This window comes from Hylobates moloch, unplaced genomic scaffold, assembly GCF_009828535.3.
Source record: "Hylobates moloch isolate HMO894 unplaced genomic scaffold, HMol_V3 SCAFFOLD_8, whole genome shotgun sequence".
NCBI lineage: Eukaryota > Metazoa > Chordata > Mammalia > Primates > Hylobatidae > Hylobates > Hylobates moloch.
The window spans coordinates 98,696,887-98,714,972 of record NW_026652283.1 but is presented as its reverse complement, the minus strand read 5'-3'; the positions used below and the strand labels follow the sequence as shown (position 1 = coordinate 98,714,972).

Below are 18,086 nucleotides of genomic sequence, written 5' to 3'. Positions count from 1 at the left end.
TGTCCTGAACTTAGATAACACTCAGTAAATGCTTTGTGTTTTTATTTGGCAATATTGAGGACCTACTGTGTGCTAAGTGCAGTTTACAGTAGTGAAGAAGACATGGTCCCTTCCAGCATGGAGTTCTCTGTCCGTGGGGGATGGCAAAAGTAGGGAAAGATAGACGTGAAATCAAGAGGTAGAGTCATAGTTCATTTAGTTTAAGTTGTACTGAATTGTTACCTGGGAAAAATATAAGGTGCTATGAAAATGTATAAAATAAGACAACTTTCCAAGTTTTTCTAGGCCTCTCTTAAGGAGTGACATTTAAGCTAAAGTTTGAAGGAAGAGTAGGAGATGTCGAATAGATGGCCAGAGGCAGGGAAGACTGAACGAGCATGCACTTGCATCCCTGAAATAAAAATTAACAATATTGTATCTACAAAAACTATGCAGATGCTAAAACCTATAGATGCTCTGGCATGAACCCACTTCCTGACCATACTTACCTACCACATCCAACTCCTTCTCTCCTTGTTTTGTTTCCCCATCAGAATATAACACCAGCAATCCTGACTTGTTGCTAGTCATATTTCAAGTGACAGGCATCAGCCTCCTGCCACCACTGGGAGTTGCCATATCTGTCATCATCATCTTCTACTGCTACCGTGTTAACCGGCAGCAGAAGCTGAGTTCATCCTGGGAAACCGGCAAGACACGGAAGCTCATGGAGTTCAGCGATCACTGTGCCATCATCCTGGAAGACGACCGCTCTGACATCAGCTCCACGTGCGCCAACAACATCAACCACAACACAGAGCTGCTGCCCATTGAGCTGGACACCCTGGTAGGGAAAGGTCGCTTTGCTGAGGTCTATAAGGCCAAGCTGAAGCAGAACACTTCAGAGCAGTTTGAGACAGTGGCAGTCAAAATCTTTCCCTATGAGGAGTATGCATCTTGGAAGACGGAGAAGGACATCTTCTCAGACATCAACCTGAAGCATGAGAACATACTCCAGTTCCTGACGGCTGAGGAGCGGAAGACGGAGTTGGGGAAACAGTACTGGCTGATCACTGCCTTCCACGCCAAGGGCAACCTACAGGAGTACCTGACGCGGCATGTCATCAGCTGGGAGGACCTGCGCAAGCTGGGCAGCTCCCTCGCCCGGGGCATTGCTCACCTCCATAGTGATCACACTCCATGCGGGAGGCCCAAGATGCCCATCGTGCACAGGGACCTCAAGAGCTCCAATATCCTCGTGAAGAATGACCTAACCTGTTGCCTTTGTGACTTTGGGCTTTCCCTGCGTCTGGACCCTACTCTGTCTGTGGATGACCTGGCTAACAGCGGGCAGGTAAGTTAGAGCTAATGCTAGATCCCCTTTACCTTGAGTCTGGCCTCATCCTACCTCTTGTTCCATATCTCCTGGCTCTTATCTCAAACAGCCCTGTGCTCTGGACACTGGTCTAGGGAATCTAGCCAAACTAAGGAGTCTGCCTTGAGCATGCTTTGCTCTCTCCTGCCTGAGCATTTTTGCTAATGGACAGCATTTCTCCTCCTGTCTTCAAATCCTTCCCAATTCAGCACATTTTTTCCTCCTGGATCAATCCTCATTTCTCTTCCAGCAAATGTTTTTTCTTTGTTTCAAGCACCGTTAGTACTTTACCTCTACTTTTCCCTCTCTTATGGTTGTACTCAGTCCTTTCTACTCTATACTAGCTGTAGTTGTGTTGGTTTCTTTGTATTATTCTTTGTATTAATAGCATCGAGGAAGGCAATCTCCCTGAAGTGCAAATCTACATCCACATGGTCACCCAAGATATCTAGCACAATGCCTTGAACATTGAAGGTAAAATAAGTACTTGTCGACTGAGTGAGCACTTCCACTCTTGAAGCAGTCTCACAGATTAAAATGGAAATGTTTTTGGCTAAGAAACTATTGGAAGGTGATTCGAAATCACCACAACATCCCTTATAAATGACGAGCCCAGTGTTTTCACACAGTGGAGTCTGTGGAGAGCAGCACTGTCTTCTTTAGCCAGGTGGCAGGACACACTTTGAAGTATTCGGTTACTGCTCAGTCAACCCTGTATCCATGGCAGCCCACACAGTGTTGAGGTAAACATCAAAACATGGACAGACTAATGTGCCAGAGTAATGAGCCATGCAATGACCTCTTGAGAAGAAAAACTTTTTTCTAATACATGCCAATAAGAAACATTCCTTGGAATGATAATGTCAACTCATTTGGCTTCCCTAAATCCTTGGGAAGGTAGGACTTTATTGTTATTTAATCAGTCTATACATACTACAATACTAAATATTTAAGTGATCCATTCCCTGGAATATTCTTTTCCTTTTTCATGTGGATCCCATGTTTGCATATTATCAGTCATAGAGATTAGCACAGGCCTAAAAGTCAAAATAAAACTACATGGCCCACACGTCGAAATTATAAAGTGATCCAGATTTGGTCTTTCACTGTGAAAATGCTTTTATACAATTTAATTTAGTAGAGATGTTATGCAATTGTACTATATCCTTTGCACACTGGAATGTGCCATGGGATAAACAAAGATTAAGACTCAGTCCTGAAGTGATCAAAACTGATAGCAATTATTATTTTTACCATAAGTCTTGGAGTTTCAGGAATAAAAAAAAATTCAATTTCAGAAAGCAAAAATAAACATTTAAAATATCACAAATATTGTCTCAGGTTATCTGTAAGGATGTTATTGAAAAATGTGATGGCATAAGTCATGGGGTTAGATAAGGCAGCTCTGGGGTTTGGCACTTCCTTATTTTGGCATGCTTTGTTTATAGTCTTTAGAGGGTTTTCAGGGAGAGAACATCTATTTTAAAAAATAATCATCTATCTGTACCTTTCTGTGCATTTCTCACTCTTTAAAACAGCACTTTGGTTTTTTAAAAAAATCCTCTGCACATGTCAGGGGCCACCATCAGCTATATTGTGAAAATAAAAATGCAGCTGGAATTAAACGATGGGCCTCACTGTCTGTTTTTGCTATAGGTGGGAACTGCAAGATACATGGCTCCAGAAGTCCTAGAATCCAGGATGAATTTGGAGAATGTTGAGTCCTTCAAGCAGACCGATGTCTACTCCATGGCTCTAGTGCTCTGGGAAATGACATCTCGCTGTAATGCAGTGGGAGGTATGTATGGACCAGCATCATTGTGTAGTGGTAAACTTGACTTCAAAATAAGATCATGTGTTGCTTCAAGCATTATTCCAGGGGTTACAAAGCAGTTGTTAGAGCTAGTCGAGATCTGATATTACACAACCATCCCAGAACTATTTGGGGTTATGCTAAACAGCCTAGGTTTTTAAACTGAAAGCGACATTTGGAGCATAAAGCTTTGTATCTCCTTTTATAAAGCTTTGTATAATTACTCTTCTCTTGACACATCTCTTCACAGTTACTTAAATATCTGGCAAGAGACAAATACTAATAAATGTATAAGAATTATCTCATGATCATGTGGATAATATTCAGATAAGCATCTGATTTCTTTTACTTAGTGTTTTAAAGTTTTTCAGAATTATGTCTGGGAAAAAGATTTGATTCAAAATTTACTTTTATGGACATGACATTCTTTTATTGGGAAAAAAAATCATTGTCTGAGATATTTGTTTAGGTTTTGAAAATTCTAGGAAGAGGTTATTGAGGAAGGCCATCTTCTTACTGCTTAAGCCTGCAAGACTGATTAGGAGACTAACTTTTCTCCTGAAAAGCCCAAGGTGTCCAGCTGGCTTGCTCTTTTTCTCCCCAAGTTCAGCCACCTACTGTTTTTTTTTTCTTTTAGGATCATTTTTCCCTGAACCCACTGTCATAGCCTCCCAGATGCCCTCTGCTATGTCTTCTCAGCAGGTTGTGTGCTGAGTCCTTTTCACTGTTAGAGGCTGTTACTACTACTGACCGTGAGACTGTAGATAGGATGGGCAACAAACATCTGGGGTGCCAGGGTGAGGCTATTGTTCTAGGAAGTATTGTCCCTTGTTGTCCAGGAGGCAAGAACAGTTGAGGTCTACATTACTATACCCTTTCCTGACTCTCTTCTCAGTACCTTGGAGGGCAGATGCATGACACATAAAGCAATAGAATTCTGGCATGCTTGTCCACTGAAAGCAGCCCAGCGCAAGCTCTCACTGAACTAGAACTGCCTTTTGCTGTCTCCTGTCCACTGTTTGTTTCTATTCATGTCCTTCTTTATTTCTTAGGTGAGACAGGGTCTTAGGTCTCACCTGAGAAATCTGTGCACCCAAGTTCATCCTGATTGGCTGCCAAATGAAGCCAAACTAACTCCCTTTTTTTTTTTTTTTTTTTTTTTTTTTTTTTTTTTTTTTGTGACAGAGTCTCGCTCTGTCACCCAGGCTGGCGTGCAATGGTGCAATATCGGCTGACTGCAACCTCTGCCTCCTGGGTTCAAGCAGTTCACTGTGTTGATCAGGCTGGTATCGAACTTTTGACCTCATGATCTGCCCACCTCAGCCTCCTAAAGTGCTGGGATTACAGGCGTGAACCACTGCGCCCAGCCTCCATTCCATTTTTAACTTTTTGTTTTGTGATAATTTTAGACTTACAAAATAGTTGCAAAAATAGTGGAGTTTCTATATACTCTTAACTCAACTTTGCCTGTTGCTAATATCTAACTTAAACCATAGTGTGGCTGTCAAAAACAACAAATTAACCTGGATTCAGTGATCTTAATTAGTCCATATACCTGTTTGTACTTCCAAGTCCCCAGTAATGTTCTTTTCTGAAACAGTATCTAGTCTAGGGTCTCGCATTGATCTAATGTGCATGCCTCCTTAGTCTCCTTGACCTTGTGACAGTTCCTCAGTCGATTTTTGTCTTTTGTGACCTTGACACTTGTAAAAAGTTTAAAACAGTTATTTAGACTCTCTCTCACTTTGGGTTTCACTAATGTTTTCTCATGATTAGATTGAGATTACATATTTTGGGCAAAATTACCACAGAAATGATAGTGTTCCTGTCTTCAGTGCATCATATCAGGGGGAATAAGATGTCCATGTGTCTGGTTATTAATGTTAAATTTGGTCCTTTGGTTAAAGCGGGACCTGCTGCTATTTGTCCATTTGTAAGTAATACATGCCTTTGACTTGTTTCTAAGGATACCAAATACCTGTTTAGCAAAGGTACTAGAACTTTCTTATTCATCATTTACCCACTAATTTGACAATCTATGACTAATTCCTGCCTAAAAGAATTATTACTGTAATGTTTACTTAAGGAAGATTTTCTGTTTTTCTTGTTCCTTCTGTATTTATTAATATGCATTCTACTTTAAAAAAGATCTGTCTCTTCTGTCACCATCCCCTCTTCTTTGTTTACTAATTACGTATTTATATCAGCAGGGGATTTTGGATATTTGTTTTATTATATGAGTATCCAGTATTGTTATTATTTATTTTGTTGCTCAGGTTGCCACAGCTTGGGTCACTGGTCTAAACTACCCAACATTTTGCCCAAGGCAGATTCAATTGGCACCACTGCTGGCTCTGATTCTTCATCCTGTTCAGAATATGCATAGCCAATTCTCCAGCATGGGTCTGGGTCACCCCCTCCCATCCTGCACCCTGCCGAACCTCACGTGTTTTCCTGAGACCCCACATGGGGATGGCACTTCCTATCTAGCTGACATAGTTATTATTTTCTAGTTTCTTGACCGAGATTTCTTCCCCCAAAACACTTCCAAAAGTTGACTTTGTTTTTCCTTGCACAGTGAAATTTGTTTAACCAAGTTTCAGCCACTGAGAATAATTTTCTGCTTGAAAGCTTTGACAGTTCCAAAATGAATCTTTAAAGAGCCGGGTATGAGTTGTATCAGAGACAATGCTGTTGTCACTGTCAGAATAAATTTACCTAGATTTCAGTATCATTCCCTATCGTTTCAACCCTGTTATTCTATAAACATGAGCTAGAGATTGTGTCTCTGTCTTTCCCTCTGTCAGTGCAGCCAGCTTATTAAGGCCCTAGGTGAGCTCCCAGCTTTCATTGTTATCACTGACTAAAACCCTTGCCTGTTGATATTTGCTGAGTGTGGAAGAATTTAAGCTAATGAGGAAGAAGTTCACCAAATTTTACGAGGTCTAAAAACAGTTACAGTATAAACAAGTTTTCCCAAGGAAGGAACAGGATCTGGTTTATTCAGCTAGTCTCATAAAACCTTTTATATCCTTAGGATAAGAACAGACAGTCCTGGGGAACCGGAAAGAGGCCATCCCAGTTCTCATTTCGTTTGATCTTAAGCCCACAGTCCTGTTTCTCCCATCTTTGCTCAGGCTGCAGACACCAAGATTATTTATCCATCCTCACGTTTGTCCTGACACAAAGCCCTTCGCTTGATTAAGTGTGTGAACTCACGTAGTAAGCTCCTTCTCCCACCTTGACTTCTTCTTTTAAAAACATTAGTGGCTTTTGTTTGTTTGTTTCTTTTTGGCATGTCTCAAAAACCTTAAAGACAGATTTTCAGCCTAGTCTTAGTTTCAGAGGCTTTTCTTTTACATTCAAAAAGTCCTTTGGAAAGTACACGAAGCCTGAAGACAGATGGATTCCCTCCAACTGCATTCATCTTGATGTTGTCCCTGCTGTAGCTTTTGCAGAAACACAGATGGAAAGGACAGGTTTTGACCTCAAGAAGCTTGTAGTCTACAGGAAACAGTTGTTTCTTTCTTCTCCCTTCTTTTTAAAAAACGTACACATGCAGATATGTTTCTTACTTTACAAATTAAATAAATAATGAATCCCCCTGTTTGATGTTAGACTTTAATTTTAAGGTATAAGGAAGAGGGAAGGATGTAAAAGGTCTTTCCTTGAGCTTGAACTTCTGCAGTTTGCAGTACAACATATGTAATTACCATTTTTTAAAAATCAGCAGTCTTATTTCAAAAAAGGAAATGTGGAATATGCTTACCTTTGTATGATGAATCATAGATGGACAGTAAATGGAACCAGATCTCCAGGATCATCTTCTCTGTAGGCTCTGAGTCTGTGTGCTTGTGGGATCATGGATCAGGGCCACTTCTGTGACATGAAAGGCTTATGATCTGACACATCGAGCCAGCTACCAAGCACCTGCAGAGAAGCCTACTCAAGAGGTATGGTCCTGCGGGGCACGGTGGCTCACGCCTGTAATCCCAACACTTTGGGAAGCTGAGGCAGGTGGATCATGAGGTCAGGAGATCGAGACCATCCTGGCTAACATGGTGAAACCCCGTCTCTACTAAAAATACAACAAATTAGCCGGGCATGGTGGCGGGCGCCTGTAGTCCCAGCTACTCAGGAGGCTGAGGCCACAGAATGGCGTGAACCCGGGAGGCGGAGCTTGCAGTGAGCCGAGATCATGCCACTGTACTCCGGCCTGGGCAACAGAGCGAGACTCCGTCTCAATAAAAAAAAAAAAAAAAAAAAAAAGGTATGGTCCACCTCGACTGTGTGCAGAAGGATGGTGGGATCCAAGTCTCCAGTGAAAACAGCTAATCTACATGACAAGTGTAGTGGATCTACCCACTGAAGGAGAGTAAGTGTGGCTGCTTGGATTTCTTAGGATGACTGCCATTGGTAATGTGGATATAGCACCCCATCCTGTACTGAGAGAGTCCCCAGTTGTATTGATACTTTTTAAAGCTATGGAACATTAACCTCTCTGTTACCAATTGTTAATGAGCTGTTGCAGAGGTGACTATTTGTTTTACTTTCTTGGATGTTAACATTACACTACTCACTACTTGAAGAAAAATGTTCTAAGCAGCAGAAGATCTAACTGAATGAAATAGGATACAAGGATTAGGGACAGAAGATTTCACAGAAAACTGTGAAGTCTCACCTAGCCTGCCTTTAAGTGACCCATAAACATGGATATTAAGGCTCCAAGCTCACCTCCAGGCCACATTCTCATTCTGTGTTCATCAGTTCATCATGATGAATGTCTTTTAGGTCTTACCTCCAGGCTTTGTCTCACGCTATTTACTGGCACTGGAACACTTAACTAGTCTGTTTTTAACAGGCAAGTGTGGTTCAATTGTGATAAATGCTTAGGAAGGGAAGGCAGTGAGCTCAAAGGACTGAATGCCCAGGTTGGCTACAGGGAGTGCAGTGTTAGGATCAGGGAATGAGACTTAGGTCAGCTCTTAAAGGAAGAGGAAGACTCTGGGATGTCCTTCTGAGTTACTTCTTTATCAGCCAGTCTCCCCTCAATGCAAGGGAGCACAGGGAAAACAGAGAAAGAACAGCACTACACTGGAGAAGCCTCACTTTTATCAGGTGAGAAAACATAAACAGATGATAATAGAGCTCTTCAAAAGCCAGGTGGTACAGCTTCATTTAGCACAAAATTCTACCAGGGGCCTCAGGAGATGTGTTGCAGTTAGGTGAAGAGAGTGGTCAGAGAGAAAGTCTTCTTGTCGAAAGTACATTTGGTCCAGGTAAAGAAAGCCATAAATGAATAATTACCACTTCTTAAGCACTTGCTGCAGACATCAACTCATTTAATCTACCAAAACTCTTTGAGGTGTGTACTGTTATTAATCCCATTTTACAGCAAGAAAACTGAGGGCTCAGGAAGTGCAAAAGTTGTGGAGCCAGGAATCAAAGCCCTGTTGTCTGACTCTGTAGCTCACGGGCCTTAGTATTCCTGGTGTACTGCTAGCCTGGCCAATGGAGAACGTATTTAAAAAATAGTAGCTATGGCCAGGTGTGGTGGCTCACGTCTGTAATCCCAGCACTTTGGGATGCCGAGGCAGGCAGATCATGAGGTCAGGAGTTTAAGACCAGCCTGGCCAAGATGGTGAAATGCCATCTCTACTGAAAATACAAATATTAGCCAGGCATGGTGGCGGGCGCCTGTAATTGCAGCTACTCAAGAGGCTGAGGTAGAGAATTGCTTGAACCCGGGAGGCGGAGGTTGCAGTGAGCTGAGATCACACCACTGCACTCTAGCCTGGGCAACAGAGCGAGACTCCGTCCCCACACCCCCAAAAAAATAGTAGCTATGATTCCTATGATCAGTATGGATAGGAGAGTCAGAGCTACTCTGTGCATCCTGGCAGTTGATATGAAGCCTTCCAGCAGAAGCTGAGGAGACAATCACATGTTTGAGGAACATTCAGTGATGGCCTCACTTCTCTGGGTGAATCCTTGTTAACAGAATCCAAGGCTGTTAATTTGTGTAGCATATCACAGTATTGATGCCTTAAAATTTGAGATAACTGTTTTATCTTTATTTCCCTAAAGATATATTTATTCATTCATTCACTCAAAAAGTATTTATTGAGTACCTATTGTGTCGCAGGCATTATTTAAAATGCCAGGGATACAGCAGTTTAAAAAGCAGTGTCTTTCTTTGACAGACAGGAAGTCTAGTGAAGAGCCAGTATTTTAGGGACAGGTAATGAACAAAGAGATATGTAATATAATGTTGGAGTTGGGTGGGGTGGGTGGGATGATTTTAGAAAGAAAAATAGACTTGAGGGATAGATAATGAAAGAGGCTGTCATTTCAGACATTTTAATCCTCTGAAAGAATACAAAAGAAAAAAAAAGAAAACAAATATTTCAGAATTGTTTGAAGTAAGAACAAGACAGGAGGAGGTGATTGGTGTGTTACTGTTTTATGAAAAAGGAGAAAAAGCTTCTTCATGAAATCGCCATTCAGCAAGGACAGCACTGGAGACTGGTTCTCTTTTACAAAGAAATCTCTGTCCCAGGCTTTCAGTCTGTTTGGTGTTCATGCAAGTGTTTGTGTGTTGTGTGGAAGGCGGGTGAAGGCGGTCCTGTTCAGGGCCCCCTTTGGTGAACACAGCAGGCAAAATACTCTCGTCATCCCCAGCCAAACTGGCCTACAAGCACACTGACTTCCACATCCCTAGCATTTAGGCCTTTGAACAGAAGCTGACATGTAGCAGCCAGCTGAACAAGTATTTAACGAGGAGCCACACAACTCCAGGAAGGGCTCCTTAGCGTATTGTCAAGTTGCTGCAGCCTTGTGAGATGGAAAAGAAAAAAAAGTGCAAATGAACCAAAAAGAAAGGGAAGGGGGTGGGGGAAGAAAGAGAGAGAAAAACAGGAGGTGTTGGAGAGAGGGCTGAGGAGAGACCAAGATTGAAACACTTCATTTTCCTGGATTTCAAGGGAACACAGTTTAGAAAGCAGATATGAAAACTCGGGGGTACTGCTTTGGGGAAAACCATCAACAACTTTGCTGCCCTGTTACGTTGGGACTACAGTCAAAACAGCAGCTGTGCACCAGATGCTGACTTTCCGAGGAATACCATTGCTGTCCCAGAGACCTGCCCTTTGAGTGTTGCGGAACTGGGAAGAGACAGGCAAGCGTAGTTTTCTCTTAAGAGCCTTTTGAAACAAATTAAAAGAAGCTGTGAGGGCCGGGCAGTTGTGGGTGGCGTCCATCAGTGAAAAGACTCCAGAGAGAGGTGGCGGGAGGGAGATGGAAAGAAGAGAAAGTCGTTCTCAAGCAGTGAAATAAAGAGGTTTTTTTAGAAAAGATGCTGTTTGAGGCACTCAGGGAAATTCTGAGGTGTTCAGCCCCGTCCGTGTGGCTTCAGAAACAGTCTGAGGGTGAGACAAAGACTTGGTTTGATGAACTAATTCTGCTGTGTAGGCATAAGTCTTGGGTGGAGTGCCTCTGACCCTGGAACAAGAATTTGAGTGCAAGTGGTTTATTTGGGAAGAGATTGCAGGAAATGCCAGTAAAAGAATGAGGAAATGAGTCAGGAAAGGGAAGGAAACCAGTAAAGGATATCTTATCAAGTGAATTACCACCGTGGGCAACTGGAGTGTAACTACAGGCAAAACACACACCTCATGTCATACCACCTGACTCAAAGGAGGCTGGGTGTTTATCTTTCCAACTCCCATCAGTCTTTGCTGGAGGGCTGCTCCAGGCCGACCTGGGAGGGTTCACTCCCCAGCCCTCCTGCCTATTCCTCCTGGAGTTGGGCCAGCCTAACCGGAAGAGCCGGTGCAATGGGGTTGGGAGGTGGTGGTGCAGCTGGCCCTGCAGCATCACAGTGAATAATTGTGGGGGGCATATGTGACTATTCTTATTTTGTGGATATAAGAAGTGAGGCACAAACTCTTGGCATCTCTTTTCTAAGTCCTCATGTCTACTTTTTAAAGGAGTCAGGGCAAAGACAACAAATAATACTTACTATGCATATTGTTAGCTCTTCCACTTTTGAAGTGCTAAACTCAGTCATACTCTCTAAGCCCTGCACTTTTTTTCTTAGAGGCAATTCCAATATTTTTTAAAAAGGTGATTCTTATTATAGGTTAGCCAGGTGTAACATTTTCTCTGGACTCAGCCCACACCATCCTGAACTTGCTTTCTATACAGTTCTTCACAAAAGAGAGGCCCAAGGTCAAGCATCATTAGATCAAATGTGCAAAGAGGAACTGCATTAATTCTGTTGCCAACTATGCCCTGATCTGATGCCTGTAGTTCAAATGAGATTCTCATCCTTACCTCACCTCCACCACCAGTCACATCTACTTCCCTAAACCCAGAAAGGACAAGTGTTTGGGTTTAATGTGGGTAAATAATACCAGCTAAGGAGAGGGCTGCTCTTTGTAATTGTTTTTTTTTTGCACAGCTGGTTTAGAAATTACAAATAACAACCATCCAGCAGATCCCATAAGGTTCCCCTTCTCAAGGTTGTATGCCGAGGAGGGTCCCATCAAGGCAGGGAGGGACACACTTGTCACGTTTGGGAAGGGCATGTTCATACCGGGGACTGCCCCAGCTGTACTTACTCTGGTTAGGGGAGAAATCTCTGAAATGCTTGGCAGAGATGAGCAAGCATGAAAGCTTCCTAAAAAGGCAAAGGCAAATTTCTTCAGAGTAACAGTAATACAGTGTGCAATTCTAAATGCTCTTCCTGGAATCCAGTGTACTCTTTGGGCCTCAGTTTTCTCAACTGTAAAATGAGGATGTTGGATCCCGTGTCTGAAGACTTTTTCAGTATTCTTTGTCTGACTCATTTGAAACCCTTAAAATACGTTTAATAACTTGTGTTCTTTTTTCCTGTGTCAAAATGCATCTCACATTCCTTAGGAAGCATTTAGGGCAGTGTTGCCCCAAGTGTGGTCTTTGGAAGGTGCTGATCCTCAAACTCTCTGTTTCAGATTTGCAATGTAAGGACAGAAACCAAGATGTGTTTAGTACCTTTAATAGCAGTTTGATGTTGCCACAACACTCAAGTGGGATTCATTTTTCTTGTAATTCATTTCTACTGTATTTTACCAAAGCCTTTCTTCCCAATGAATTGAGGGTAAAACATCTGGGCTTTTATAAAAAAATCAATTGAGAAGTGCTCATTTATAAGTAATAAGGGAAAAATTTTAATCACTTTTAATCTCGCTATTCCACCTAAGCCACTTTTGTGAAAGAAACAGTGGTTAGGAGTTGGGGAGAGATTTGCATTTCTTTATACATATTTGTTTAGTCATTTCATAGTTTTAATCATATGCATTTTCCAAAATAAAAATATTTTAAGCACCATCATGGAAAATAAATAAGATACACAGTTTGGACCCAGTGATTTTGCCAAAGTGGATTAAACATCCCAGTCTCCAGCTGCCTGAAACCCTGGGGAAAAATTTGGAGTGTCAAAGGTCTCAGGCCATCAACTTGTTGCCAATCACCAGCTCTGTCCAGTTCCCCAGGACTGCCTGGGTTCTGTTACATGAGGTCTCATCCTAGGAAGGACCATTGGTACCCACCTGGCTGGCAAAGGGCTTTCTGCTTTCTAACCTCCTCTCACAGGGTTCAGGCTGTCTCTGGCAACGCTCTTCCCTTCTTCTGCTGAGTCAAAGCAAATATCTGAGGCATTCTGAGGGACACTTAGAACTGAGGAGCAATTAAGAAATGCCCTCCAGGAGGGAATGGCCTCCATGTTACATGGTCATCCCACAAGTCCTAATGGAGGCCCTGAGAATGGCATTGCCTTAATGGCCATAGTAGGAAAAACGAGCAACGTTGCCTGATCACTGCATTGGATATCAAAGATGTTAACTGAGAGGCACATGTATACACACTGCCAAACATTAAACCATCTTCCTACACATTGCAGGGCATGAGAAAAAAAAAAAAAAAAGGTCCAAAATGAGAGAGAAGGGTAAAGAAAGAAGAATTGCAAAAATCCGTAATTAGAAAGAAAAAAGCAAACATGCATTTAGCTGTTTTGGAAAATCTATGTTACATAAATAGGACATTTTTCAGAAGTTAAAGAAACGTCAGCATAAATCATGCACACACTGCAGATCCCCATCCATACTCCTAATCTGAAAAACTAGTATTAAAGGGTTAGAGTATGACAGTTTGGGTCAAATGATGATCCTCCCTCCCCAGACTTGTCTATTTTAAGCTTAGGAGGAGGCAGAAGAGCCATAAATTCTCCCAGTGGGGCACAGGGAGCCAGTCCTTTTGCCAACACCTTTCAGACTACCCGTGACCTCCCTTCCTTTTGAAATTACCCGTAAGTCAAAGATGGGAAGCAGGCCTTGTATCCCCTGCGAATATCAGGGAATCTCACAACTTTCCAAGATTTTACGAAAAGTAGGAAGTAACCTATTTATAAGTCTGTTTGTTCTGGGAAGGGGTTATTGCCTTTGTCTTCCTTTCTAAAACAGCATTCATTAATTTTTCTTTAAGTAAAAATATGCCCAGTGCCATCTTCTCTCATTCCCCATGGAAACTTGCCTTGGTCCACAGAGTACCTATAAAAAAAATTAGAATAAATTCTGTAGTGTTTGTAACTAGGAAGATTAGGACTTGAAATGAATTGGCTCTGGGTTTATAGTCTCAAGGACAAAGACTTTTTCTTTGTTCTCAAGGACTATCAGCCATGAGATTGACTGGGGTTTATTCTGATTCCAGCATTTTCCTCCTCTGATGTTGGTCATGTCTCTGTCACTTCTGACCATGAGTATAGGGATCGTTGTTGATAGTCAGAGGAGAAAGAACTCTCTGAAATGCTTGGTAGAAAGGAAAAAGCATGAAAGCTTTCTAGAAAGGCAAAGGAGTTTCATCAGAATAACAGTAATACAATGTGAGATTCAGAATGTTCTTCCTGGTTTAGTAATTTCACCTTCACAAGAAGGGGCTACATCAAGGCTTCCCCAGGGTAGCTTTGCAGCTACAGTCAGATTGTGCAGATTCACTGAGACAAAGGCCTAGGGAGAGAGGAGAAAGCACTTCCTTGGCAGCTGTATTGGGCCAGCTTTACTAGAAGTAGAGTCTGACACACTTTTGTGCAATGATTTGTTGAGGATAAGCTCTCATGAGAAGGAAGTAAGAGAAGCAGGAAGAGGCATGGAAGGAGTTAAGTGAACTTGTATTTCAGGAGAAGTCTAACCTCAGCTTGATCTCACAGGAAGCTCTGGAGAGTGTGAATTGCACCATAGTTACCCACCAAGAGCCAAGAGAATTGGACTGTTAAACCTCAACATTAATTTGTCATTGGCTATACACTGCCTCTGAGAGTAAGGTGGTCATGTCCAGAAACATCTAGGATAGGCAACTCCCATTGACCAAGGACAATCCCCCAGAAAAGGGTGAAGGTGTGAGCCCTTATGAGCCAAAACCTGTGGCAGCTGTAGGCTGCTGGCCCTAGCTTAGCCAAGGGGACCTTGGCAGGCACCCACTACAACTGCTACATAAGCCAGAACAATTGAAGATGGAAGGTTTGTGGACTGTACCTTATCTAAGGAACAATTTATATCATATACAAATCCTATCCTTTACTATTATATGGTAGTACATATATCTCAAGGTATGGTACCAAGGGGGCATCATATTTGATTAGATTGGATTGCAAGATAAATCTGAAGAGGAACATGGAGGTAGCTCAGTTCAATATATTCATTTTATAGAAGAGAAGAAGTACGTGAGAGTAAACACTTACTGGGAACCAGATCTGATTCTGTTTTCTCTTTTGCTTGAATTCAACCCAACTCATTAAATTCTTACTACATATAAGGCACAGTTTTAGGCACTGAGCAGATAAGTGAAAGACACCACATTCAGCCACTGCCTTGTGCCTTAGGCATTTACAGTCTGGTTGAAGATAGGGAATGAAAGAAAAAATAAGAGTATAAATACTATACAAATCACAATTCAGATCTCACCCAAGAGCAGTGTGGATTAAATGCTTGGGCACTTGAAGGCAAAAGCATGACACACAGGAGGATAGTTTGTGGTTTGTCTTAATGTGATGGGAGGCCTTCATCCCAAATTCCCCTGTATTTAAAACTATAAAAAAGAAAATATCCTGGCAGCTCTACTATTTGGGTGAAGCTGAAAAAGATAAATATTCAAGTAGAGTTCTGGAAAAGGGGTAAAAAGCAAATGAACAAAGAACAAAAACAAGCCATCCCTTTTCAAAATGTCATCTTGCCATGAAAGCTTCTTCAATTCGTTACCTAGAAGTGCAAATTTATTGAAAGTTTTACTCATTAAATAAGATTATTTTGAAGCTAAAGGCCAAAGATCCTACTTACTTTGGAGAAAAGTGTTGAATCCAGCCCAATCTCTCCTTTCAGCCCAGGCGTGTTTTAGTACTGGGATGTTTTCTATCTTTTTAACTGTCCTTGCTCTGTTTACACTATATTAATCTGCTCATTTAAGTTGGTGTTTTGTTTTAATGTTCAGCCAGAGTTTATGCACTGCCACTTTGGAGAGAATCTAAGATTTCATTCATTCATTCACTCACTCAACAAAGCATTTGTTGACAGCCTGTTGGCATGAGAGACCCTTGCAATTGGCACCAAGAATACAAGAATGAGAAAGGGACTCAACTTGCACCCAAATGCTCACAGTCCAGTTAGGTGAGAAAAATAAGCAGGTGGATATATTAAATAAAATATGGTACGTGCAAGAATAGAGCCCTGCCCAGGATATCTAACCAAGATTGACCCTAAGGATGTTCAAGGAAGTTTTTATAAAGAATTTGACCTTAGTTGAAGCCTGAAGCCCTGGTGAAGGGTTACCTGCTCCTTTGTCATTTTATTTATTGAATATACCATCAGAGGAAAATTATCTTTTTAAAATTTTGTTGATGTCATTAATCTGTCCCCTCTGTCTTCCCACTAAAACAGCATTTCTCAACCTTTTTTAAAATCAGTGATATCATAAGGAGACTTTTTAAACAACTTTTTTTGTTTGCTTTTGTTGTTTTTTATTTTGTATGGACAAAGGATCTCACTATGTTGTCCAGGTTGGTCTCAAACTCCTGGACTTAAGAAATCCTCTTTCAGCCTCCTAAAGTGCTGGGATTACACACATGAGCCACAGCACCTGGCCTATAGACAGCTTTTTTCTAAACACTACTCTCCATGATGTTTTTCTGTAGCAAAATAGACATAATATAAAATGTACCATCTTAACCATTTTTAAGTGTAAAGTTTACTGGCATTAAGTACATTCACAGAGCTCTACAACCATCACCGTTATTCATTTTTCTGTACTGAAATTTGCTCAACTGAAATTCTTTACCCCTTAAAGGATAACTTCTCATACCCCTATCTCCCAGGTTGCCCCGTGGACAACCACCATTATACTGTCTCTGAATATACCTGTTCAAGGTACTTCATATAAGTGGAATGATACAATATTTGTCCTTTTGTGTCTGGCTTATTTCACTTAGCATAATGTCTTCAAGGTTCATCCATGTTGTAGCATGTGCCAGAGTTTCATTCCTTTTTATGCCTTAATACCTACATGAAATTTAATACCACATTTTAAATCTCTTTGTATACTCTGGGCCTTTGGAGGCTCACAAGCCATTGTAATACATAAGATTTTTCCACTTCCCAAGAACCAATTTCACCCTTTTGGTGCAATATCACCCTGTAGAGAATGCCTGTGTTAAAATGTAAGCTCCGTGACCCTCTCTATCTTGTTGTCCACTCTGTCCCCCAGCATAACACCTAGCACATTTTAAGTGCTCAACAATCATTTATTGAAAACTTCTCTAGCCCTTCCCCAAGCACTCCTTCCTTCTTATCTTAACCATTATTATTAAAATTTGCTCTTAGAGTAATCACATATGTATTTGTTACTTAGCGCTTCATGCTCCCCAGCCAGGCATCTCACCATGCTCGTTTCCTTTGGCTGCACACGCCATTCTCAGTGACCCTGTGTTTGCTGGCTTTCTTCACAGAAGTAAAAGATTATGAGCCTCCATTTGGTTCCAAGGTGCGGGAGCACCCCTGTGTCGAAAGCATGAAGGACAACGTGTTGAGAGATCGAGGGCGACCAGAAATTCCCAGCTTCTGGCTCAACCACCAGGTAAGGAGTGAGTGTTTACAAAGGTCAGTAAGATTCAACCAAAGTTGCCTCTTAGGTGGCAGAGAATTCTGGAATATTGAGCTTAAATCTGAGGGAAGGTCCCATTGTGTTCTATGGCCCTGTTAAATTTTGTTTACAAAGAAAATTTCAATACAGTGAATGACCCAATTATTATAGGTTCCAACCAGCTGATGTATACTTTGAGAGCTCACAAATAGCCATTTGGAGGGCATTTGTCACATTTTCGAAGCCCCCTTGGTCCTGGGTTAAAACATTTTGTTTGCAGCCTCTGCTACTTACTCCTGGGCCTTCACGTCAGGAGTTTACATTTCATTCCCTCTGGATTCCAAATGTTTTCTTCTGGGAATCTTCAGCTCCGTAAGGAAATACTTAGCAGATGCAAAACAAGCAGGGTTTGTCAGGCAGCTGTGGTGAGAAGTGACTGTGGCATGCAGAAGGCTGTGTACAGGTGTTTGCAGGCTGTGCGCACACACTTCGGAGAGGCCTGAGTGAGCACGCGTGGGAAAGAGGAGACCGACTCCTCACCCTGGAATTAAGGAAAGCAAAGAAGAGGAGAATGCCCAGGAAGGAATGAGAAATCTGTCTGCTGGGAACATCTTAATCGCCTCTTATTTTTTCTTGTTAAGAAATGGTAGCTAAGGCTGTCCATAGCCGGGCAGTCATTCTGGACTTATAAAGAGGCTGATCCAAATTGTTCATTTGGGGGCACTTTGATGAGGGCAATGGTCAGAGAAAAAAGAA

At 41.8% G+C, this 18,086-nt stretch overlaps 1 protein-coding gene across 4 annotated transcripts in view; it reads left to right on the top strand.

The window, feature by feature from the left end:
- The window catches only part of TGFBR2 (transforming growth factor beta receptor 2), an 87,292-nt gene that overhangs the window by 64,350 nt on the left and 4,856 nt on the right, over positions 1-18,086 (top strand). For all 4 annotated transcript variants that reach the window (XM_032162233.2, XM_032162232.2, XM_058443171.1 and 1 more), the window contains 3 exons: positions 534-1,333; positions 3,011-3,152; positions 17,197-17,324. In XM_032162233.2, the coding sequence (XP_032018124.1) occupies positions 534-1,333; positions 3,011-3,152; positions 17,197-17,324 (1,070 nt within the window). The remainder of the gene's footprint in view (positions 1-533; positions 1,334-3,010; positions 3,153-17,196; positions 17,325-18,086) is intronic.